General features: G+C 32.4%; 5 protein-coding genes across 5 annotated transcripts; 4 read left to right on the forward strand and 1 right to left on the reverse strand.

Annotated features, from left to right (window-relative positions):
* The first annotated feature begins 4,702 nt into the window (after positions 1-4,702).
* LOC124915057 (casein kinase II subunit alpha-2) lies at positions 4,703-8,351 on the forward strand. Its single transcript, XM_047455705.1, has 10 exons — positions 4,703-5,131; positions 5,252-5,381; positions 5,453-5,647; positions 5,814-5,971; positions 6,376-6,466; positions 6,554-6,619; positions 7,337-7,419; positions 7,743-7,806; positions 7,891-7,959; positions 8,043-8,351. The coding sequence occupies exons 1-10, from the start codon at positions 4,854-4,856 to the stop codon at positions 8,100-8,102; spliced, it is 1,194 nt and encodes a 397-aa protein (XP_047311661.1). The 5' UTR covers positions 4,703-4,853; the 3' UTR covers positions 8,103-8,351.
* A 312-nt stretch (positions 8,352-8,663) lies between these two features.
* LOC124916064 lies at positions 8,664-9,824 on the reverse strand. The gene has a single exon (XM_047456801.1). It carries the CDS (start codon positions 9,822-9,824, stop codon positions 8,664-8,666), a length of 1,161 nt encoding a protein of 386 aa, XP_047312757.1.
* A 483-nt stretch (positions 9,825-10,307) lies between these two features.
* LOC124914291 (molybdate-anion transporter) lies at positions 10,308-13,767 on the forward strand. The gene is made up of 9 exons (XM_047454804.1): positions 10,308-10,634; positions 10,728-10,872; positions 11,645-11,813; positions 11,893-12,151; positions 12,248-12,336; positions 13,015-13,197; positions 13,286-13,371; positions 13,456-13,540; positions 13,617-13,767. Exons 1-9 carry the CDS (start codon positions 10,430-10,432, stop codon positions 13,749-13,751), a joined length of 1,356 nt encoding a protein of 451 aa, XP_047310760.1. The 5' UTR covers positions 10,308-10,429; the 3' UTR covers positions 13,752-13,767.
* Positions 13,768-16,300: 2,533 nt separating this feature from the next.
* Positions 16,301-18,756, forward strand: LOC124914290 (subtilisin-like protease SBT1.7). The gene has a single exon (XM_047454803.1). The coding sequence runs from the start codon at positions 16,344-16,346 to the stop codon at positions 18,642-18,644; it is 2,301 nt and encodes a 766-aa protein (XP_047310759.1). The 5' UTR covers positions 16,301-16,343; the 3' UTR covers positions 18,645-18,756.
* Positions 18,757-23,625: 4,869 nt separating this feature from the next.
* Positions 23,626-24,079, forward strand: LOC124915650. Its single transcript, XM_047456405.1, has one exon. The coding sequence runs from the start codon at positions 23,675-23,677 to the stop codon at positions 23,906-23,908; it is 234 nt and encodes a 77-aa protein (XP_047312361.1). The 5' UTR covers positions 23,626-23,674; the 3' UTR covers positions 23,909-24,079.
* The last annotated feature ends 1,712 nt before the right edge of the window (positions 24,080-25,791 follow it).

The raw sequence follows: 25,791 nt of genomic DNA on the forward strand, positions 1-25,791 counted from the left end.
TTAAGATTTTTTATTTGTGTCAAATTAAAAACAAGCCCATTTGTAGCCTTATAGCTCCTTACAGTGGAAGTTAGTGCTAATAAGACTTGGTTTCCCGTCCAAGTGGTGTTAATATTATTCATTAAGATCTGAACTGAAACTTAATTAAGATTTTTTACATTATTTAGGAAAATTCATCCAAACAAGACCTTAAGTGGAGGAAGAATATGGATCTTGATTTGTGTCGAATTAAAAACAAGCCCTTTTGTAGCCCATGTAGCTGCATTACAAGATCTGAACTGGAAGTTAGCCATGCATGAAGAGTTTAATACTTTAATTGCTAATAAGTCATGTGAGTTGGTTTCCCGTCCAAGTGATGTTAATATTATTCATTTTTTATGAGTCTTTACTGATAAAAACTGTGCTGATGGTTCTTTTGAGAGGCACAAAATCTGTTTTGTAGGTGATGGAAAAACTCAACAGGTTGGCGTTAATTGTGGGGAGAATTTTAGTCATGTTGTCAAACCTACCACTATTTTGTTGGTCCTTAGTCTTTTCCTATCGAAGAAATGATCAATTCACCAACTTGATGTAAAAAATGTTTTTCTCCATGGCATGCTTGATGATGTTGTATACATGCATCAACCTCTTGGGTTCAGAGATTCCTCATTTCCTCATCATGTCTTTCGTTTGAAGAAAATCATTGTATGGTTTGAAGAGGACTCCTCGAGTTTGGAACAAACGCTTTACGGATTTTGTGTCCACACTTGGTTTTTCCATGACTGTTTCAGATCACTCATTGTTTGTGTTTCGCGAGGGTGAGCACATGTCATATTTGTTATTGTATGTTGATGATATAATATTGACGACATCCTTTGACTCTCTCCATCGATTCTTCATCTCCAGCTTGAGTGCAGAATTTTTTATGAAAGATTTGGGTCCCTTGCATTATTTTTTGGGCATTTCGGTAAGGCCTAATGTAAATGATATGTTTATCCCTTAACGAAAGTATGTGTATGAGATTATAGACCGTGCGGGTATGTCATCTTGTAAGCCGTTGACTACGCCGGTTCATAACTTGGGGATTCAATCTCTTCTCCTGTGTCAGATTCTTCTTTGTACAGTAGCATAGTTGATGCTCTACAATATTTAACGTTTTCTCGTCCTAATATCACGTTTGCGGTGCAACAAGTTTGTCTCTTTATGCATGATCCCCAGGAGGTACACATGGCGGTTCTAAAGAGAAATATCCGGTATATTCAGGGAATTCTTGATTTTATCCTTCATTTATTTCCATCCTCTATTACATCCTCTTGACTTACACTAATGCTGACTGGGGTGGGTGCTCGGACACACGTCATTCGACGTTTGGCTACCGTGTCTTCTTGAAAGATAATATAATATCTTGGTCAGATTGCTAAGCGCCAAACCACTTTGTCCCGTTCTAGTGTCGAGGTTGAGTACCAGACGATTGTGAATGTGGTTTCGAAAACTTGTTGGCTACGGAATTTACTCTTAGAACTTTATTGTTCGGTTTCCACCGCTACTCTTCTTTATTGTGATAATATGAGTACAGTCTACCTCTCTAGTAATCTCGTTCAGCACCAATAGACCAAGCACATTGTGATGGATATTCATTTTGTTCGTGAGAAGGTCTCCCACGGTCATGTTCGAGTTTTTCATGTCACATCTCGCTTTCAACTTGCGGATATCTTCACGAAGGGCTTCCGAGTTTTTTTTAAAGAATTTTAATTCAATCTCAGCATACATCGTCCACCTGCGGGTATAATAAATATAATTAATTTAATATATTAGAGATCCCTAAATTAGTGGATCTAAATATAATAAATATAATCAATTTAATATATTGGAGATTCTAAATTAGTGGATATCAATATTATAATCTTATATATATAGTTACATTTTGGAATGAATAGAACAAACATATTGTATTCATCTACGATATAATATTTTTTTTACAAATTGAAAAAAAAAACAGTTTATCAATATCTAAATCAAATCATATTATAACTCAACGTGTTTGTTTGATTGTGAAAACCCTATAACGAGCCGTGGAATAATTTTTTTCTTAGGATAGTATGCAAATTCAAACAAAATAAAAACAATAAAAAAATCAGCTTATTTTTCAATTGTAAACCTGCCCCAGGTCATTTAGACTATTTCAGTGTTTATATTCAGTTAGATTATTTATTACTGAAATAATTTAGCTACCTATATACAACAGAAAACTGAATATAAAACTATTTGACATCAACATTCTGTATATAAGCAGAAACTAGGTAGTTATTTCTGTTTTGATAGACAATTTGACTATTTATTGATGAAATAATTTAGTTGCTTATATACAACAAAAATGGACTGAATTATTTATGAAATGAAACTATTTGACATCAACATACTAGGTACATGGAAATTGGTTGATTATGATTTTTCAATTTATATGTACACCTGTAAGGCTGTAACTAAATTTATTTATTTCAACTACCACTAAGTCAATATTTTGATGTGAGTTATAAATGATAATGTTTTACTTTACCGAGCTTAGAACATATTATGGGAAAAGCAAGTTGATTGGTCAGAATTCCAGGATCCTTTATCAATATTTTTAGAGTCAGAGATCTATTTTCATCCATGAATAAACCTTAGTCCACAAATATTGTACATTATGGGATAAAACCTCCAAAACTTTAAAAAAGAATGAAAAAGAAACAACCTTCAAAAGAGTGGGTACAACTTACAAGTTAAAAGAAAAAAGGGCCCAAAGCCACCATTAACCAAATAAAGTGGAGGCATGTAAATAAAAGATGAATTCAAAAAACAAAACAAAAAATCAAGAACGAAATTATAAATGAAAATGGGGAGAGAATTATATGGAATTTTTAATTATGATAAAGGGAAGTAAGACTGCAGTTATTGAGGATAATAAGAAATCTGAGTAATGCAAATGGCTTAACCTAGTTGTGAATTTGAATAATTATGACAACCAAAATTTCACCAACTAAATTAGTGATCATGTTTGATGATCATGATTCCCTTTCTTTTTTACTTCTTCTTTTTATACACACTCAATAAGGGTTGAAAGAAACACTTAGCTTCATTTGTACACTGCTGAGAAATAAGTTGATTTCTTAACAAGATTGTCGGAAAAAATAAGAATTTTACAAGTTTAATATGAAATAAAAGCTTACAAACTCAACACGAATGAGTTAACTTCATGGTAAGGACTAAATGATTGGATGCTCTAAAGAATGATATCAAGATCTGAGTAGACCATTACCCTATGTAAAAGAGTTTTTTTTTTTCGGCCAACCCTATAATAAATGTTGCATTATAATTAGTCTTAATGGAAGTTGATTTTTTTTTTTATATAAATGGTCCATGTATACTAAAAATGATAAGAAATATTTAAGCACGACAAAGAATAACAATAAAAATATGAAGATTGAATTGGCGTCTAACATTCTTCTACATTATCGTGGGGTATTTTGAGTAATTTTGTAGCATTACTGAAATCCACTAGGTCAATGTCGGAGCCACGTAGCGGGTCGTGGGCTTTAGCCCAGGGTAGAGTTTTAAAATAGTTTATTTATATATGTTTATATTTAACAAATATGGTTAGTTCACTTAGTTTTTAGAGTTGAGTATTATCCTGGAGATCTGGTGATCAAATCTGGCCTCTTCTTGTTTTGTATAAAATTTATTTATATAACATAAAGTTTAATTCTTTTAAAATTACATTTATTTATAAGATAATTATATATTATTATTTTTTTTAATATAATTAATAATATAAATTACTTATAATATAAAGGTAAAATAGTTTTTTATATTTTTTAATTTTAAAATATTTCAAAAATTTATATTAATTGATATATTATTTATTCTTCCAAAACGAATTATATATATTAATATTATCTAATTTTCTTCTCGAGTATATATTAATTTAATAATTTGTTTTTGTCATGATTTTGTATTTTTTTTTATTATTTTTATATTTTTTTTCTTTATATATATATATATATATATATATATATTTTATTTATTTAAAACCTAACTAATTTAACTTTTCACATTTTTAAATCTAATTTTTCTTTAACTATATAGTTTTAAATTTATATATATTTTTTTTTAAATCGAGTATTCTTATTTTGATTAGATTTTTATATTTATTTTATTTTTAGTAAGTATTGGTGGAACGATTTGATTAATATTTTCATTTTTTATCCGTATTAGTATAATATCTATAATATTTTCAGCCAGCCCAGTGAATTTTTTTTTTCTGAATTCGCCCTTGCACTAGGTGACTGTTGGGAAATTTGATAATGAGAGATATATGACGTATTAATATGTTAATATTCTTATTATCTTTTGATGGATTATGATCATAAGACTGATGCATATCATTATTATTATGACACTATTTAATATTGTTTTGGAAAACTCGTGGAGACGGTTGTACCCTACGAAAACTTTAATGTGCACTGTTGAAATGATTTATCCAATCTTAAATAAAACATATTTAGATTAGCTTGTTATATAACTTATAGTTTTTAGTGTTTTATTTTCTTTTATACTAAAAACTCACTAATATTTTTTTTATTACACTAGAGAAAAAGCTCATGCAAAAAAGAAAAAAAAGTCTGAAATGGCGCATGATAATATGTTAATAAAAAGCACTAAAGTCCAATTCTTGGAACTCTCTTTCACACACACACAGACTCATAGGCTAGAGCAAATGCATCGATCGGTGCCCACTTTGATCTGGTTCCGTTGTTATGGGTCTGCGTTAATAGCAATCGAATCCTGTTAATAGCAATCGAATCCTCCATTTCCGTCGGTGGCAGCAACAGTACATGAAACATGATAACAATAATCTCTCTGTTTCCCTCCTCCGCATCTCTCTAGTTTGCCTTCTCGTCGCCGTCCACACACCCATCTCGCAAACCCCACGCCTTTCTTCATCCCCCACTCTCCCGATCTCCGCTACAATCAACGCCACCGTCTCCTCTCCCGATTCCTCGGAGATCCGCGACCCGCTCACCGTCATGTCCAAGGCACGAGTCTACGCTGATGTCAACGTCATTCGCCCTAGAGAGTATTGGGACTACGAATCCCTCACTGTTCAATGGGGGTAAACCACGAAATCTCCTAATTTATAAACAACCCTCTTGTTTTCTTAATTCGTTTATGTTAATTAATAGCTGACTCTTAATGAAACCCACCATTTCTTTTGGATTATTACTTTTCACAGTGATCAAGATGATTATGAGGTTGTTCGGAAAGTTGGAAGGGGGAAATACAGTGAAGTTTTTGAAGGGATAAACGTCAACCCGAATGAACGATGCATAATCAAGATTCTGAAACCCGTCAAGAAGAAAAAGGTGATCAAATATTTCTTTCTTTCTTGACAATTCATTAACTGATTGACTGCTTTTGTTTGATTATAATGCAGATAAAGAGGGAGATCAAGATACTTCAGAATCTTTGTGGGGGTCCAAATATTGTCAAGCTTCTTGATGTTGTAAGAGATCAACACTCAAAAACCCCAAGCTTGATATTTGAGTATGTCAACAGCACTGATTTCAAAGTCCTGTATCCCACACTGGCTGACTATGACATCCGTTACTACATTTATGAGCTTCTCAAGGTAAACTTTGCTTATTCTCTTGTAACTGTAAAGGAATCTGGAAAAAATTTGATGAAAACCCTCTAAGCACAATGCAATAAATAAATAAATAAATATAATCATCTTTTGTATATGTGAAACCTTTTGTGGGTGCAATGGAGATGTGCAATCTTTTCACAATTTGCAGGCATTAGACTATTGCCATTCACAAGGAATAATGCATCGAGATGTGAAGCCTCATAACGTTATGATAGATCATGAGTTGCGAAAACTACGATTGATAGATTGGGGTCTTGCTGAGTTTTACCATCCTGGCAAGGAGTATAATGTTCGAGTTGCATCAAGGTAATACATTTTGTCTGCTTTCCTTTCTTTTTCTTTCTTTAATCATTCTTGAATTCCTTATTTGCAACTTCTGATAAGAATAGTTGTAAGGGCATTCTTGCCACTACATTGCCTAAGTTATATAGTACCTATAAGATGTTACATGTCATGTCAAGGTAAAAAAGTTGTGATGAAATTCTTCTCCTTTTAACTGTACAAATACACAACTTATATAACTATAATATGGATCATAAGATTGCGTGATTTTTTGCTCAATAAAGGTTATTTATTGGATCATCATGCATATTATTGCTATAGAATGCTAATGTGTTATGTGCTTAGAAATAAATGATAGGTGGTTGAATTCCTTTCCATTTTATCAGATACGAATTTAAGTATAAAAATTACTTTTTCTCCTTTTGCAGATACTTCAAGGGGCCTGAACTACTGGTTGATTTTCAAGATTATGATTATTCTTTGGATATGTGGAGTCTCGGTTGCATGTTTGCTGGAATGGTGAGGATGACTATTCTAGATTAGTCAAAATTCGCAAGAGGTTAAAAACTGTTTTTCTTGCTTCTGATGGTAATGATCAATTTATAGATTTTTCGCAAGGAGCCATTCTTTTATGGACATGACAACCAGGACCAACTTGTCAAAATTGCAAAGGTAATGAAGTTTTTTTTTACTGACAAGCTTTCTTTTTTACCATTCAAGCTATTTGAGGCCTTGTTTGATGTGGATTATTTGTCATCACATGATTCAAATCATCAACCAAAATATTAAATTATCCCCTTTAAAATTTATATTTATTCCCCTAAATTCTAATGTCGTTTTTACTCAAATAACACCAAATAATCTGTTTTTTTATAACATACATCAATTGTTATTTGAAAATAACCAGGTGGTCATTCAAATAACCCCAGATCAAATAAGGTCTTAATGTTCTATATATTGTTGTACACAATGGAGCTATTTCTTTTTATAAAAAAAAATCAGCCCATGACTCTTGCATATACTGCTAAATTATCTTAGCATGACCATTGTAATCATTGAGCTACTCTATAAATAAATCAAGAGTTGAGACCAAATGTCTCATATTCGATTCCCACTAAGTTGAAGCGGGTGGGTCGTGCTAGCTTCCTAAAATAAAAAGTTCAATCTTCGACCTGTTTTTGGAATAGATCGATAGCATGATGTCAATAGAGATGAAACAGAAAACATGTCAAATGATGTAATGGTAAAAAGTCATTTGAAGTTTACACGTTTGAACTTGTAAATTTCAGCACTTGCTAGTTACTTTTTCAGCGCATTTTTTTCCATTATAATTCGGCCAATTTGTATCTGAGGGCATAGCTGATCTGTCATAACATGCATATGGTTCAGGTGCTTGGGACTGATGAGTTGAACGCATATCTGAACAAATATCATCTTGAACTTGATCCTCAACTTGAGGCACTTGTTGGAAGGTATGTAAAAGTTCAAGATCACAAAAATATCTTCTTATTATTATTCAAACTACATTATCTTAATATTTGATCTTATTTTCCAACTGTTCCTTGTGACAAAATTGAAGATATCTAAAACTATATAGCTGAAGCAAATAATTTGAAACGAGGTGGGAATTGGAAACTGTTCAGAGATGTTTTTTTATATACTATTTCAATTGAAACATGCAAAACATATGTTGTTAACAACTGTACTTCATAAAAAAAGATATGGGAGAAGATGACGTATCTCCATTTCATATAAGTAACTTGTAGTACCTCATCATTGGATCATTGACATGCAGGCATAGTAGGAAACCTTGGTCCAGATTCACTAATGCAGATAACCAGCACCTAGTATCTCCTGAGGTTTCTTTTTCTTCCATTCAGTCCTTGGTTTCTATCCAGACATGCAAAACTCATAATGGGTTCTGATTTTGGTGTCATTTTCAGGCCATAGATTTTCTTGACAAGCTTCTTCGGTATGATCACCAGGATAGACTTACTGCTAAAGAAGCAATGGTAATGTCACTGCTAAGTTTGTCTTCCTATTAGCAAATAATATCCAATTAATAAACATATATGTAATGTATTATTTGTTATAGGCTCATCCATATTTTTCACAAGTGAGGGCTGCAGAGAATAGCAGGGCACGGCCGCAGTAACCAAATGCCACAGATATCTTGAGGAACATTAGATTTCCACTGCTAAGAAGTCGAATGAATCGTTCCCAATTATTAATTGCCATGTAATAATTTTTGGCTCATTCTATAATTTTCAAGACTTAAGAACAAACAGTATGAATCCTGTCAGTCTGTTGTCTTTCTATGTTATTTTGTTGTTCTCAGTTGTTAAAAGAAGTCTATTTTGCTGTTCTTATTAATATCAAAACTGATTGAAGTAGTAATTGTTGACATGTTGGTCTCTCATCCTCAATTCTTCTATTTTTATCTTCTGATTTTCATCCTCTTCTAATTATATTCTATTAACTCAGCACTAGAGTACTATTATATATATGTAAAATTTCTTCACACATTTTAACATTCAAATATCTTTGATAATACATCCGACTATAATAAATCAGTTTTTACTATATCAAAATTGATGTTCACATAATACAGATTGTGAACAAATGTAACAAAGACCATTTATTTCCCATCTAAAATGTTAGAACCAAATAATTGATGAAATATATGGTTGAGAAAATGAAGCCTCATAAAAAAAAATTAGAAGGGGAATAGTCTAGGAGTTTTCTTCTTTGAGGATTCAGCCAACCTCTTGACACATTTCTTTTGTGTATACAACTCCATCAGTTCTTCAGCTATATCCTTTGGATGACAATTAATAAAAATCTCAATAAATCTCTTCTCCTTCATCCTCATTGATGTTATCAGTTTGGCATCTTCAATCTTTGAAACAAGACCCATTTCTTCAATCTTCTTTGCCAGATGAAATCTCGGTTTCAGTATCGATTCCAAATTCAATTGCAGTAAAGGGGGCATCTTAAGTATCACTCTAGGAGACAACTTCATAGTCCCACAGATGAAAGTCATGTTCCTTTGAACTTTGTCTGCAGATATTGTCATAATAAGTGGTGATCTTCTTATAAGACCAAATACCTCTTCTTTCGAAAATCCAAACTTCTCTATGTTTGCTGATTTCTCGAGAATAGTCTCCATCCTTGAGATAGCCACAAGGGTTACAATGTATTTGTACATTTTCGATTCCTTGGAAACTCCAGTGTTTCGAATGTAATCCCATTTCTCTTCGTTCAGATATGTTCTTGATATCAAAGCTGGACGAGATAGAAGCATACGAACTAAATCATTGCCCACGATTCCGATTTCTTCATACATACTAATGATTGGTTTAACTTTTCCTTCGAAGCTGTAAGTCAGAAGGGAAGGGTTTCGCAATATAGCTTTTTTTAGAACTTCCTTCGTCTTGAACAATCTGAGGAGATATTCTATACGATCCTGAAAACCATGATGGAAATGATTATGAAGGAAACGAGGACGATAATTAACAAGATTGATGAGCTCGGAAGCTGTGAGGCCTAAGGTATTGAGCAAGGTGAGTTTCGGTTGAAGGGATTCTAGATGATAATTTCGCAGAGAAGGTATACGACTGGATAATTTACTTATATCAGATTCACTACATCCCCATCTTCTGAAAGCTTCTTCAGCACTACCTAGGGTTTCTCCCAAATCATTAGGGAAGGAAACAACAACAGGGGATTGCAAGGTTTCACTTGAACATGCAGCGGTTCCAATCCATCTTCCGTGCAGATACCAAAGGATTGGAATGTTTTGCGTTGGTAAGTTGATGATTGATGGATTGAAGTTTCCAGAAAATGTAGAAATTAAAGAACGCAATGGAGATTTCATGATACCAAGATACAAAGAGTGACGAGAATGAAAGAGGGTAACAGAAATTCATCTCCTTTTTAGATAATCAAACTTGAAGATAGAGATAGACTTGCCTGGTTGATAGTGAATCATTGTTTCCAGATTGTCGGAGGGTGTAATGAGTAATGACCAATGTTGTTGTTGTTGTTGTTAATCTATTGTATTATCAATTAGGAAACCCTAATAAAGCTCCCACTTTTTAGACAGCCGCCCGCTCAAACCCATGGTTATCATCATCTTCATTCTCTTCAATCTACAGTCTTCTACAATGGCGGCACCTTTCTTTGGGCTCTCCTTCACAGACGACCTCCATAGCCAATACTTGTAGAAGACATTTAGAATTGGAAAAGAATAAATAAGCTGAAAATCAGACCGATTTAAACGATTCTTCCGAGTTCACCGAGTTAGCTCGCGAGCCGTTGAAACGTTATTTCTAGATCCTCTTCCTAACTCGCGCGCATAAGGGCTGGTGCGATCAACAACAATGCAGTGATGAATTCCATTTGCAGCGGAGGAAAAACTTCCGATCTAGGGTTTTGAAAATCTTAAACAAGTCACTTTCTTTCTTTTCTTCTCCTATAACAATGGGAGTGGTAATCGACAGTCAAGTTTGGGAGCCAAATTGGGCGCTTTATCTATTCATATTCTTATCATGTTTCCTATCGATTCTTTGTCTCCCTCGCCGTTGGATGAATGGAAACAGGTCTTCCAATATCTTTGATAACTCTTTGACTGCTTCGTTTCCTCTTTTCCAGAGGAACTTCCTTCTTCTGTATTCGATCTTTTCAGGTTTGCACTCTCCTTTCATTGTTTTCAATCTGTTTCCTCTTTGTTATTCATCTTCTTTAGCTGATTTTCTCTTTTTTTTTGTTCTTGTTTCAGTGATAGAAGGTCTTTGGTCAGTGTTTGGAGAGTATGAGTTATCATACTATGGTGTTGAAAAGGAACAGATGGTGTTATCCCTTTGTATTGGTTATGCAGCTGCTCTATTGCTTGGAAGTTTCTTCGGCATGCTTTCGGATATCATGTAAGATGGTTCATTTCATAAATGGCTCATGTTTCTGCATTGCTAGAATCCTTTGAATTAGGAAGGATAACTAGGAATTAGATATTTGAGAATGGTTAGCAATTAGTATCTGAACTTGAATTCTGAACAATTATATGTTTATCAATCAATACTACGCCCTTGCTTGTCTTTTTGGGTGCATAGGTATCCACCATAAGCCTTTCCTCGTTTGAACCTCCCTTGGTGACGATATCGTCATCGGGGACTTCTTGACCTAAGTGGCTGATCAAGAATTAAAGGATAAGAGTTACTTGCTTTACATGATATTTTCCTTGCATATAAATTCCTGTGTCTTTCACTTTTGTTCTCATTCTGGTTGATTTTTCTGTTTGTTTCATCTTGTTGGATCATTCATTTTTTGCAAAGACTTGTTCTGTTTGAATCCTGAACTCTTGTAATCCTTTACCTTTTTCGGGTCTTTTTATTTAATGACATTACGTTGTTTTCTCAACAAAATTTCTGTTCGTCAGCAATTTAGAAACACTTCTTAAGTATCTGAATCTGTCTCTAACTAAAATCCGGATACAAAAGTAGAAATAAAATGTGTTTTCACACTAATATTTTCCGCATTTAAGTCACAATTGTTGGTGAACAACATTATTTATTTATTTATTTATTTTGTTTATAAAGTTTGAACCTTTGTGATAGACAAACCACTAGGATATGAACAATCCGTCAGATTCTACTTTATTTGGTTGGATTTTAGTATTTATTTTACATGTTTTTAATGCAGAGGTCAAAGGAAAGTTTGTTTGATGTTCTGTGCTCTACACCTATTTGTTGCATTATGTAAGAGAATTCTTGGGCATCCGAATCTTTGGTTAGCAAGTATTTCTCTTTCCCTTGCCAGTTCTATATTCTCATTCAGTTTGGAGACATGGATGGTGGTTTACCATGAAAAGGTTTGTTTTGTATAGTGTTTGGATTTCGACATTCAATTTCTCCCTTTGCAATGTGACCTGATTTTGCTCACTTTTACAGCTGGGATTTCGGCAAGAATCACTGGATGAAATGTTTTGGTTATTGACATTCTTTGAGTCCGCATCTTTCATTGGTAGCCAAGTGCTGATAAACCGGTTTACTGAAAGTAGTAAAGGAAATCTATTGAATTATCCAACTTTTGCAACATTTTTGTTGGCAATTCTCGCAACTATCCTCATTTTTCGAGGATGGAAAGAAGCCCCAAGGACAACAACAGTAAAAAGTTATATTAAATTATTTGTCCCTCATGTCTTTGCTGGTAAATTTCTAATTAATTACTGAAAATCGCATGTATTATATCTACTGCATTATTATAAGCTTTTAATTATCTTTTTTTTTTCTGTTGATGATCCAGATAAACATGTGTTGGTGCTTGCATGGGCACAAGCTTGCCTTCAATTTTCTACTGCAGTGTTTTGGGTTTTGTGGGCACCAACTATAGTGGTATAACTTTGACTGCAACTCACGCACATTGTATGTGTCCTCTTTAATGTCTGATGAAACTTTTTGTTTATTTTATCGAGTCTCTTGGTTCTTGTAGGTTCTTACATTTGGAAACACTTTTTGGATCGGGATCTAGATGAGTCAATCAATTTCTTAATGTGTTTGACCAAGTTCTATTTCCAAATGTGTCTGTGCTGAATTCACATCCCCAAATAAAAATTTTATGGTTTCTCATTTGTATCCGGATTCAGAAACATAAATTGTTTCGATCTGGTCCCACTCTTTTCTATCACATATCCCATATAGATGTGGATCCACATCACGTTTGGAAACATAACTTAATCAGAGAAATTTATTCGTTGTTTCTCACCTATATCAGGATTCAGATTTAGTAACATATTAAGTGTTTCCAAATGGGCTCGTGTCTCATTGGCCTTTTAACTCTTTATTGGTATCTGCTAGTATTTGAATTCAATAGAATTTGATGAAACATCCTGTATTGTTTCTTTGTTGTCAAATTTTAATTGAAACGTTTATGACTTTGTCTTTTAGAGACCTTTTGAGTTCAATGTGTTAGCAAACATCTCTTTGTAAATCTTTTTTCTTCTACACTTGTATCTTAAAATCGCAGTCTTTGTGCAACATTAATTTTATGTAACGAATGATTGTTGTCTCCAGGCTGATGGGCGTGAAGTGCATTTAGGATTGGTTTATCCATGTTTGCTGGGAGCTAGAATGCTTGGAAGCACAGGATTTCCATGGTTATTCGGAGGACCCTTATCTCTTCGGACCGAGGAATGCTTAGTATATGTGTTCATTCTGTCTGCTTCTATTTTATCCATAGTAGCTTATGATTACCAGGTCTAGATTTCTCCATTTCATATTTGACCTAATTTTCAGTTTTACCTCACATTGTTCTAATTTTGAACATCTCGTTTTATGCTCACAGGAAATTGGAGTTCTTGTAGCGTTATTCTGCTTATTCCAATCATGTGTCGGTCTGATTCTACCTTCACTTGCCCGATTGAGGACCATGTAATATATTATTGAACTTAATCATTCTATTTCTCAACAATTGAAGTAACAGATTTGTTTGTATTCTGCACTTCTGACCAACAGGTATGTGCCAAATGAGTTGCGAGCTGGAATGATTGGTCTTTCCTTTGCTCCTGCAAACGCTGCAATTCTATTTTTGTTATTGCAGGTACGAATCGTTTCCTTAATTGTTAATATACAAAACCGCCATTTCCTAACCAGATTTGTTGATTGTTGTTACACAGAGAGGGTATTATAAGAACATTGAGAATTCAACAATCATCAGTTTTGCTGCTATTGGTTTATTTTCTGCGGCGGGGTGCATGCATTTGTTAAAGAGATGGGGGAAGCAATCTCATCGAAACTTGCACAATTTATGATACAGAAAAAGAAGAGTAACAGAATCATAACAACATCAAGATGAAGGTAAATCGGAAATGGATCAGCCGCGACGATCTCCGTCTGGACCGAGAATAGGTCAGTTCTTACATATTAGAAAAGAAAATGCTCGATTTTTTCCTCTGTTCTTCAATTTTTCAAGATAAAAAGAAAATCTAGAGAAGAAGTTTTTGCTTGTAAACTTAAACACAATGAATTAACTGGAGGATATTGTTGAATCTGTTAAACCTAGATAAATTTATTCCTATAGAGGTTATTTAATAGTTTCATTGAATGATATTCCTAAAAAATGCCAAAATTCAATAATTAAATGAGATACATCCCCACATCAATGTTTTCTTCTTTGGGAAATTATTGTCCATACATACCTATCTCGTGAATTGATTATACATGTTTGAAGATTATATATATTCATAACTTTACAAACCACAAAATTGAATTGTATTTTTCAATATCTTATTTTTTAAATAATGGAGGAAAAATCCAAGAATTATAAATGCTGTTTTATGGTTGATAGTCAAAAGGAGTGGGGAGTTCTCATAAATAAATTAGTGAGTAGTTCATCTGTAAGCTTTCATGTCATTATTGAGACACTGTTTTTCAATTCTTCTCTTTGTTTTCACAAAGCCAGATGTGAAAACAAGTTCAATTTGATTTTTTTCTCTTTTTTTTTTAATTTATCAAATCTGGCTTTATATATAGATTATCATATATAATAATTCATTGACGGTGGGTTTAAAAAATAATAGAAGAATTGTAAATTTGCGTTTTATCCCCTAGTTTTGCGTGATTGACTCCTCGACAGATGAGCAATATATTATTATTATTATTATATATAGATATAGATATGTGAGCCACCGATCAAAGATAAAATTGTAAATAAATTGTTACCTTATATTCAACTAATTAGTTTATTTTAGAAAAAATAAAAAAATATTTATGCTAAAATAAAACTAGGTTAAACATGCATGGATAAATAGTAGTGTAGACCTCATAATATATGTATGTTGTTTTATTAAGGAATCAATTAATAACAGTTATAAGTGACACACTAATCAAATCATGTGTTTGTCTGATTTATCATTTTTTATGTTTTAATCTAATAATATTTATACTATTTATTGATTGGACTACAATAATTGAATAACCCTTCCTTTCATAGAGGTTTATTTGTCGCTTTAGCTAAATTTAATGATCAATGTTATATTTATTTTTTTTTCTAAAATAAAGTTTTGATTTTTATTTAAAGAAAAAAAGAATAGAAGATAACGAAGAGAGAGAAGAGAGAATCTAAACAGACAGAGCAGCAGAGAGGAACAAAACCCCGAGCGTTCACGTGATCAAAAAGTTGTTTTTCCATTATTTGTTAGTACTCCCTGTTTGATCTACTTTTTTTTTAATTAGTTTATTTAATTCAATTTTTTAATTTTACATATAAAAATAAATATAAAGTAAAAAAATAATTATTTAGATTTTTAATTAATTAAAAAAAAAATTAGAGAAGTGACAAAAAAGAATTTGAAAAAGGATGATGTCTCACCATATTATTGTTAGCTAAAAAAATGATAAAGTGTGAGGAAAATGATAAAATGGTAAAGTGTGAGGAGAAAGAAAATTTATTATTTTTCAGCGTCAAGTCTTTTCAAATTTCTCGCCCAATCATCTCTCATTTTTTTTTTTATTAAGATTTTAAATTTTATGTGAATAAATTAAGTATTTAATATTTTAATTAATAAATTAAGTAATTTGGAGTTAAGAAAATAATTAAAAATAATTCAAATCAATCCTAAATGTATAATAAATTAATAATAAGATAAATTTCATCATCAAAACAAGTCTTAAATACAAAAAAAAAAATTATATAAAAAAATATTCATATATAAATAAAAGAGAACTTACAAAATTATCTTATCTTAAATTAAATAGAAAAGTCATCTCATTTATTTATTTTGAATTTTTTTAAATATTATTTTATATGAATTATAAATTAATATTATATATATAATTCTTTATTTAAATAAGTAAGAATTAAAATAAATTTTTCAATAAATTTCCAATTCTTACAAAATTTTCAAATTAAAAAATAAATAAATAAACTCAATACATACATTACCAACAGGTATAAAGTATAAACTCATCCTATTTGGTATTGCAATGCATAAGAAAATTGATTACATTAAATTTGTAAAAATCTTGTGGATATTTTATTTTTTTAAAATCAAAACAAATAATTGATGTAAGTTTTTTTTTTTTTTTCAAACAGTTATTGTTGGGCACCGCTTAACGTTGGCGATGACTTTAGTTGAAATAAATAATAATAAATATGAATAAATCATTGTGACAGATAATTAAATATATAAATAAATAAATAAATAAATCAAAGACTAATTTGATTTAACTTATTCACTCCAATGACTAATACTTAACTTAATAAGTTAAAATCGTTTGTTTCTATTTTATTTTAATCGCTTATAATCTGAATCAAACGAGGCCTTAATTGAGTACTGTGTAGTTATATGAGCTAGCTTAGCTATTCTCCATTTTTGTCTCCTAAACTTACACAGAGAGCAAACATGGAAAAAACAATCCTTCTCATCCTTCTAGCGACGGTCCTTTCCTCCGTCTCCGCCGCCACTCTGCCGGAGAAGAAAACCTACATCGTACATATGGCAAAATCCCAAATGCCGGCCATCTTTGACGACGACCACACCCAGTGGTATGGTTCCTCACTCAAATCAGTTTCCAGATCCGCAGGAATGCTTTACACCTACAATAACGTCCTCCATGGATTCTCCACCAGATTAACAGAGGATGAAGCTCTCCAACTGGAAAACCAGCCGGGAATCCTTACTGTCTTACCGGAGATGAAGTATGAGTTACACACAACTCGTACCCCTGAATTTCTTGGTCTAGAGAAAAACTCCTATCTTTTTCCCCAATCAGATTCCGCCGGTGAAGTGGTGGTCGGAGTTCTGGATACCGGTGTTTGGCCTGAAAGCAAGAGCTATGACGATACAGGAATGGGTCCTGTTCCAACTTCATGGAAGGGTTTATGTGAATCAGGTACTAACTTCACCGCTTCCAAATGTAATCGGAAATTAATCGGTGCTAGATATTTCTCCAAAGGATACGAGGCTACGATAGGCTCTATAGATGAATCTAAAGAATCGAAATCTCCCCGGGACGACGACGGACACGGAACCCACACCTCCACCACGGCTGCCGGGTCCGCCGTGGAAATGGCTAGTCTATTCGGTTACGCCGCCGGGACTGCACGTGGCATGGCGCCTAAAGCACGGGTCGCCACGTATAAGGTTTGTTGGTTGGGTGGTTGTTTCAGTTCTGATATACTAGCGGCGATGGATCAAGCTATTGAAGATAACGTTGATGTACTCTCCATGTCTCTCGGCGGCGGTATGTCGGATTATTACAGAGACAGCGTCGCCATCGGAGCTTTCGCCGCCATGGAAAAGGGTATTCTTATTTCCTGCTCTGCCGGGAACGCCGGTCCAAGCCCATACAGTTTATCGAACGTGGCACCGTGGATAACAACTGTCGGTGCCGGAACTTTAGATCGTGACTTCCCAGCTTATGTTAGCCTCGGCAATGGTTTGAATTTCTCCGGCGTATCTCTTTACAGAGGAGATTCAATGCTGAATAAATTACTTCCGGTTGTTTACGCTGGAAATGTGAGTAATTCCACAAACGGTAATCTCTGTATGACAGATACATTACAGCCGGAAAAGGTTTCCGGTAAAATTGTCATTTGCGACCGCGGCATAAACCCACGTGTACAGAAAGGTTCGGTTGTAAAGGACGCCGGTGGTGCCGGAATGATTCTTTGCAACACGGCAGCAAACGGGGAGGAGTTAGTCGCCGACGCCCATCTGTTACCAGCCACGGCAGTCGGTCAGAAATCCGGCGACGCAATCAAGGACTACATCAATTCAGAAAGCAAACCCACGGCGACAATCCTATTCGTGGGCACTAAGGTGGGGATCCAGCCGTCGCCGGTTGTAGCGGCGTTTAGTTCAAGAGGCCCGAATTCGATCACGGCCGAGGTATTGAAACCTGATTTGATTGCTCCAGGCGTGAATATATTAGCTGGATGGGCTGGAAATGTCGGACCAACTGGTCTAGCAGTTGACACTAGACGGGTTGGATTCAATATAATTTCAGGTACTTCAATGTCATGCCCACATGTAAGTGGACTCGCCGCTTTGCTTAAATTGGCACATCCAGATTGGAGCCCCGCCGCCATACGTTCCGCCCTGATGACCACCGCCTATACCGTTTACAAAAACGGAAAACCCATTCAAGATATCGCAACCGGGAAACCATCCACACCTTTCGATCATGGATCTGGCCATGTAGACCCTGTAGCAGCTCTTAATCCAGGGCTTGTATACGATCTTGACATCAACGATTATCTTGGTTTCCTCTGCGCTTTAAACTACACCGAATCGCAAATCAGCACTCTGGCCCGGAAGAACTTCACTTGTGAAGCAAACAAGAAGTATCGTCTCGCCGATTTCAACTACCCATCTTTCTCAGTTTCTCTTCAAACAACCAAATTCGGGAGCGGCGGCGGATCTGTCTCTTCCGGCATAACAACCGTGAAGCACACAAGAACTCTTACAAACGTTGGACCTCCGGCGACGTACACAGTTTCGACGAAGTTGGACAGCGACGATGTCAAGGTAACCGTTGAACCGAAGTCGTTGAGCTTTAGTAAGGTGAATGAGAAGAAATCGTATACAGTAACATTCACGGCGAACAATTCGGCTCCGTCGAATAGTGTGGCGTTTGGGAGAATTGTGTGGTCGGACGGGAAGATTGTGGTCGGTAGTCCAATTGCAGTTAGTTGGACATAGAAGAAACTGTTAGAACAAGTAAAAGAAAAAAAGTAATAATGTTAAAAATATGAAGTTTGATTCTGAATGTTGTTTAATTTTAATTTAATTATAGTAATTGTCCATTAATTTATGTTTAAGGCTGGAAAATGAAACATAAATACTCAGATTATAAAGTTAATTTGTTTGTTTATGTTTACAAAACCAGATGTCCACAAAAGGGTGACTTGTTTCATAAATTATCTCATTGAATTTCAAACTTGTATTGTTTTTAATTATTAGGTTATGGATCTTCCATGGGACTTCTATGATGAGTAACACCAAACAAATTTTAATTATTGTTTTAGGCTAATGGTCTTATCCTTAATTAATGAGTGTACTTAGTGTAAAAGTTGATGAACCATTTTACCTATAAAATTGATTGAATGTACCACCTTCATCTATTTTTTATAATTTTTGATAAACCATCATCATTATTTGATAAGCACCACTAAGGTAGTTTGATGTAGGATTTTTTAAAGTAAAATTCAGATTTAAAAAAAAAAAATATATATATATATATATATATATATATATATATATATATATATATCTTAAAGTTTTTTTTAAAAAAGAAAATGTGTTTTTAAGTTGTTTAATTAAAATATTTTTAGAATTTAACTAAAATTACAAAAATGAGATAAAAGATATATTTTAGTATATTTATTAATTAATTTAGTGATTTGATAATTTAAATAATAAAAAAACAAATTTGAAATTTTTTTAAATAACTCAAAATAAAATAAATTTTACTACAAATATGTTTAAATGGGATGGGTGTTTCCTAATTTGATTAGTCATATTATTATTTATTTTATATTGAAAGAGACTTGTTATCCTTTTAAATATTAAAAAAAAAATTAAAACTCAGGTTTGAATTTATTATAACACACTAATATTATTTTATTATTTTTTAATCAATTATATAATTCAATTTATTAACTAAAATATTTAAAAAAAAATTTAAAAACTATTTTATTATTATTAATATTTTAAGTCATTTTATCAAAAAAAAAAAAATAAATACTCATCTTAAAATCACCGCATATCAACATTTATAAATAAAATAATATTTATTTTAAAAATAAAACTACCTACAAGCTTTAATATTATTACAGTATTTTTTATGTATTTTAATTTCTTGATACATTAAATTAAGTATTGTTTCTTGTCGCTTTTTTACTTTTCCTTGTCCAAAGTATATAAAACAATTATGGCAATGAATTTATTTATTTTCACTATTTAGAGTTACATGTCCATTCTGTTATATTAAGGGAAGGCTTCAAATTTTCATTAAGGGGAAACAGAGAAAGGAAGAAAGGAGATCCGTTCAAAGTTTGTTTGATTTATTATAAAACTATAAATTTACTACTAAAGTAAATATGGGAATCCTTAATTTTGCAAAAAAAAAAATAAAAAAAAAACTATTCAAAAAAACATTATGGGTTATATTGATTCTGGTAATGCGAGATTTTTTTTAATTTTGTTTCTAATATATCGATAAGATATTATTACAATATAATAAATTGTGATAATTCTTATATATTCTATATAACTTTAAATATATATCCTTTAATATAATATTTTTTTCTATATTCTAACATGGTATGAGAGCCAAAATTTTGTTCTTGAACTACAAATTTTAGTCATTCGATGAATGGAGGACCTGTTAAACTCTACTAATTATTATTTTATATTTTAATAATATTTTTTTCAAATAATTTTATTGATGTTCATATTTTCTTCGGGAATCACACTCTCTAAATTTTGTTTTCAATTGTTGTTTTATTCCAGTAGTCGATGCTCATATTTTATTGGTTTTAATCCAATCATATGCGTTTCCTTACTGGTTATTTAGTCAACACACTGTAATCTTTTTGTTAGAATGAGTTTTTTTTCAGGTGTTGTTTTCCAACATTCTATATTCATGAGATTCTACCTTCTTCGTTGATTTTTATTTATTCAACACACTGTCATCCCGTCGTTAGATGGATCTCGAGACTCACGAGTAACTTCGGAGTTCATTCGGTTGTTGTTTCATTCCAGCATTCAATGCCCATTGGATTCTAAATCTTCGTTGGTTTATCAGTCAACACACTATCATCTTGTAACTGAATAAAACTTACGAATTTAGTTGCTGAGGTGAAAGTGTGAAACAACAATCGAATGAACACATAAGTTAATCGCGAATCTCGAGATCCATCACACAATGTGATGACAGTGTGTTGCATAAAAGAAAACCATCGAAGAAGGTAAAATCTCATAAGCATAAATGTTGGGATGAAACAACACCTGAAAAAAAAACACGTCCTAACGAAAGAATGATAGTGTGTTGATTAAATAACTAGTAAATAAGCACATATAATTGGATTAAGACCAATAAAAATATGGGCATTGATTACTGAGATAAAATAACTGAAAATAAAACTCAGAGAATATGATTGCCAAAAATAAATAAGAACATCAACCAAATTATTTTAAAGAAAAGAAAAATATTATTAAAAAAAAATAATTAATAGAGTTTTATTAGAGCCTCCATCAATGACTAAAATAACCATTAATGGAGGTCGCGGAAGACTAGATTTTGTAGCTCAAGAATAAAACTTTAGTTTTGATACCATGTTAGAATAAATGAAAAAATTGTATTGAATTATATGTTTTGGAGTTACATAAGTTATGTCTAATATACACATTTTTTTTTTGAATTAAAGAAAAACTAGCATTACACCCACAACAATGGCATCCGCTTAAACTAAAAGCACTTTCTGAACTTTAACCATTTAATCAGACGCAAAACTTGGCGTATGACGACCCAGGAACTCTCAAAAAGGTTGGGGATATTCATATCTTATTACTGCTACGATAGAAGAGTGGATATATACACATCATATTAGATTTTTAAGGAAACTAATATAATATAATATTAATATTATCATAATTTATCTACAATGATAATATTTTACATATATATATTATTTTATATTCTAACCGTATTTATTCGTTTACTAACTTAAAAGCTTGTTTACATAATTTTGGTGTATTTTTATGTTTAATCGCTCGATTTTTTTATTTTTTTTTTACAAATTAATATATATTGTCAAACAAAACAACATATGCTCCTTATGATGTGAGAATCAATTTGTTGTATCTTGAACAATTGGGTGTGAACATTTGACTTCATCGATCGGTCGGTTCGGTCGTGTTTAGGTATAACTCCAAAAAGAAATCATTGATCATTTCAGATAAAACCAACAACATATATTACAAATGGTTGATGATCAATCAATTTTAGATAAGATTTGATGATAAAATTATATTAACCCATCCTTTTAAAATAAAGATGCATATATGGGTCAGTCAATTATTCATACATCAACAAATATGTTATAACTTATTTGAGGAGACATGCATATGAAAACAAAAAGATATGTATCCCATTGCTAGCTAGGAATACAATTATTTGAAACTATAATTAGATTCAGATTCAGATTTGGAATATAATTTGTTGGCAAGGAAATTAAATTATATACTTTAAACTTTAATGATATATTCGTGTTGACCCTAAACTTTTATTTGCGTTAATTCCAACCAAATTAATTAATAATTTATTACATATGAAGTAAGTACCCCCACTAAGTTGGCCGGTCAAAAGAATTTTCGACAAAAGACTCACACCCAAGTTCCATAGTTTTTGGTCCGCTATTCTGATCATGATTTTCCTACTCCCAGAGAGAAAGGTCCTTCCAGCTAGTTGTGGGTGAGGAGGAACCTAAGAGACTAAAAAATCACTAAATTAATTCTTATCGGATACACTTTGAATGAAACGATAGAAAGAGTCAATCTAAGAGACTAAAAATTACGGATTTAATTCTCACCGAAAACATTTTCAATGGAAATGGAGAGTCATTATTACGAGTGTTATACTAGTTCTTCTTAAAATGTTATAATTATATTATAGTACAGTGGTGACAATTTTTTTATATCAAAGTATTTCGGACTACATATTATATTTTTTTCATTATATTTAAATTATCCCCATTTTTTTTTAAAGTACACCATTTCTGGATTTATCCCTGCACTGATGTACCGAGAGACCATGAACTACTCTTGAACTTTTTCTAATGATCACCTATTCACTTCATTAATATTTAAAAAAAAAAATACATAAAAATTAGTCTTAAAGATTCAATGCAACAAATTGTTTCTTCAACAAAATCATTTTTAAATCCAGCTTATTCAAAGCCCAATAAAGAGTATGATCCATTTAGTAATACTATTGGACTGTCTACAAATAGGGCCCAAACAAAGAGTAAGATCATGTTTCATGGGTTTTTTAAGAATAAAAAAAATATGATTTATTTTTTATTTTAATACAAGTTTAATAGTTCAAATTTATTAAATAAACATTAACATATTTTTTATTTTAGTATTTTAAATTATTTTAACAATTTATTAAATAATTGTAACTTATTCGAATGTATAAATTAACCCAAATAAAGTAAAATAAATAATTTAAATAATTAATTATGAAAGAATAATTATTTGAATATAGAGAATGGTTTTTTAAATTGCAATCTTAAACCTTTTTTTTTAAACTATCTATCTTTCAACTTATTAACTAAAATATTTAAATAATTAAAATATTTAAATACTTTTCATTTTTTTTATATATATCAATACATTTTAAATTTTTTTATAAAAAAAAAAATTAATATTATCTTCTCATTATTATCCATACTTATTTTTTTTTTCTACGAACCGACCGACCAAGTTCTGTATACTGAAAAATAATTAAATTTTTATATAAAAAAGAAAAGAAAAGAAAAGAAAAAGAAGAAGATAGAATTGGAACGAAGTTGAAGGAAGGATCGAGAGGCATAGCAATAATTGCATGCGAAGTTTAATGGAAAACGAACACGTGGCAAAATATGATAATATATTTATAATAACATGATCTGAATTCATCACAGAAGAGAGAGAGAGAAAGAGAAAGAGAAAGAGAAAGAGAGGAGATGGAGCAGACAAAGAAAGAAGAATCGGAGAAGAAGTTGGAAGGATTGCCAATTGAGAGCAGTCCATACACCCAATACAAAGATCTCGAGGATTACAAACAACAAGCCTACGGCACTCAGGGTCACCAGCAACCCCAACCTGGCCGTGGCGCCGCCGCTTCCACCGATGCCCCCACCGTCGCCGGCGGCACCACTGCTGACCCATCCTCTAAAGACCAGCTTTCCACCTCTTAATTAAAGTGTTTCCATCCATCCATCCATCTAGAAACTAGGGCTAGGCAACTACCAACCAAGCACCAAGTTCAAATATTGTGTGTTGTCAATTATGTGATCTTCCTTAATTAATCTTGTTGTCTTGTTTCTGTCTATTAATAAATTTGGACATGGATCTTAATTTGCCAGCCAGCCACTTCTATGTGTTTTGTTATATAATTGAAAATTGATAAAATCAAGCATGTAAACCTAAACCTAATTGATTCTAGGTTTTCTTCATTTGGGCTGGTGAAAGAAATTTCAGGGCATTAAATTTTTTTTAGAGAAAAAAGGAGACATTGTAAATTAATCAACATCTCTATCTTAATGAATCTTGTCTAGGTGTCATCGATTGCTATGATATCTTTAATTAGTTTGATGTATTACATTTTATTTACTTTTAGAATTTGAGGTCATTAACATTTTTCTAGTTATGTTTTATAGATAACAAAACAAAGGCTTGTAAGTTGTTTTTAAGATTAAAGTTGATTATTTTTTATGAGGAGGCTAGCTAACACATAAATATATAGTTTAATATATATTGTTTTTAAGACTTCTAAGGTGAGTTAGTTGTTGAGGGTGAAGAAGCTTAGATTAGAGAGAACTTGGTGACCAAAGCTTCGGTAATTAAAGATTGATAGAAGGTTGCCTATGATGAATTTGTGGATTGTCACGCAATATGATGAATTTAGAAGTGTTACAAATCGTGACTTTGTTGAGGTTTTGATGACTATAAAAAATTGTGTAGAATTTTGTGATTTTTTCCTTCTGTTGGCTAGACTTATCTATTCACTCTCATGCTGATCTGAGACCCTTGTTAGATTTATAGGATGATCTTGTGTAGGATTGAACATGAATGTGCTTGCTGTGTTCGTTTATAAGAAATCCGAATTTTTCCAGTAATCTTTTTCGTCATTTCGGTGAAACTCGACACTCCTTGCAGTTCAAAATAGGCCTTCTAACTAACCTAGCTAGGCAGGGTCTAAATTACTCAAGGAGTTTGTACATGGTCTAAGATATGACTTTGGTTGAGTAAAATTTGAATCCACATCTGGCAGAATGTTTTAGCTTAAACTGAAAATTTCGTGTTGATGATTGATGATCATTTGAGGCTGAATTGTGATGCTCTTGGATTGGTAACATCCAAGAAACACTTGGATAGTAGGAACTGTTAGAATTTGTTTGAAAATGTTTTTGATTACTATTTTCTAATTGGTATCAGAGTCAGATTCAACTATCAGAATCAATCAATCGAGAATTTGATTTATAATCGAAAAAGGCAAAGTAAGACGCATTCGATTCACAAGGATGGACGAGAAGAACGACAACAGCCTCGCAAGGTTACCCACCTTCACTGGTGAGCACTATGACCACTAGAATTAATTGATGGAAAATTTGCTTAAGGCAAAGGGGATGTGACATTTAATCGAAAAAAAATGTTGAAGAACACGCAGAGGCAGACCGTCTTAGCGAAACTAAAATTGAAAAACTAAAGAACAAGGATTGTAAAGTGAAATATTTCCTCTACCTAGTAATCGATAGAGTTAAATTTGAACAAATCTTAGAATGCAGTTCAACTAAAATTGTTTGGGAGTCTCTTAAAAGCAAATTTGGGGCAACAAGAGGGTCAAAAGATCTCTGTTCAACACTCTAAGACGCGAATTTGAAATCCTGGAGATGAAGAAGAGTGAAACGATCAAGGAGTATTTCGTGAGGGCTACATCTACACCAAACCAGATGAGAAGCAACGAAGAAACAATGTCGGACACCATTATCGTAGAAAAAATCTTGAGAACTTGACTAAAAGTTTACCTACGTTGTGGTTGCAATAGAAGAGACGAGAGATGTTAGAACCATGTCAGTCG

Source organism: Impatiens glandulifera, chromosome 9 (genome assembly GCF_907164915.1).
Source record: "Impatiens glandulifera chromosome 9, dImpGla2.1, whole genome shotgun sequence".
Classification (NCBI taxonomy): domain Eukaryota; kingdom Viridiplantae; phylum Streptophyta; class Magnoliopsida; order Ericales; family Balsaminaceae; genus Impatiens; species Impatiens glandulifera.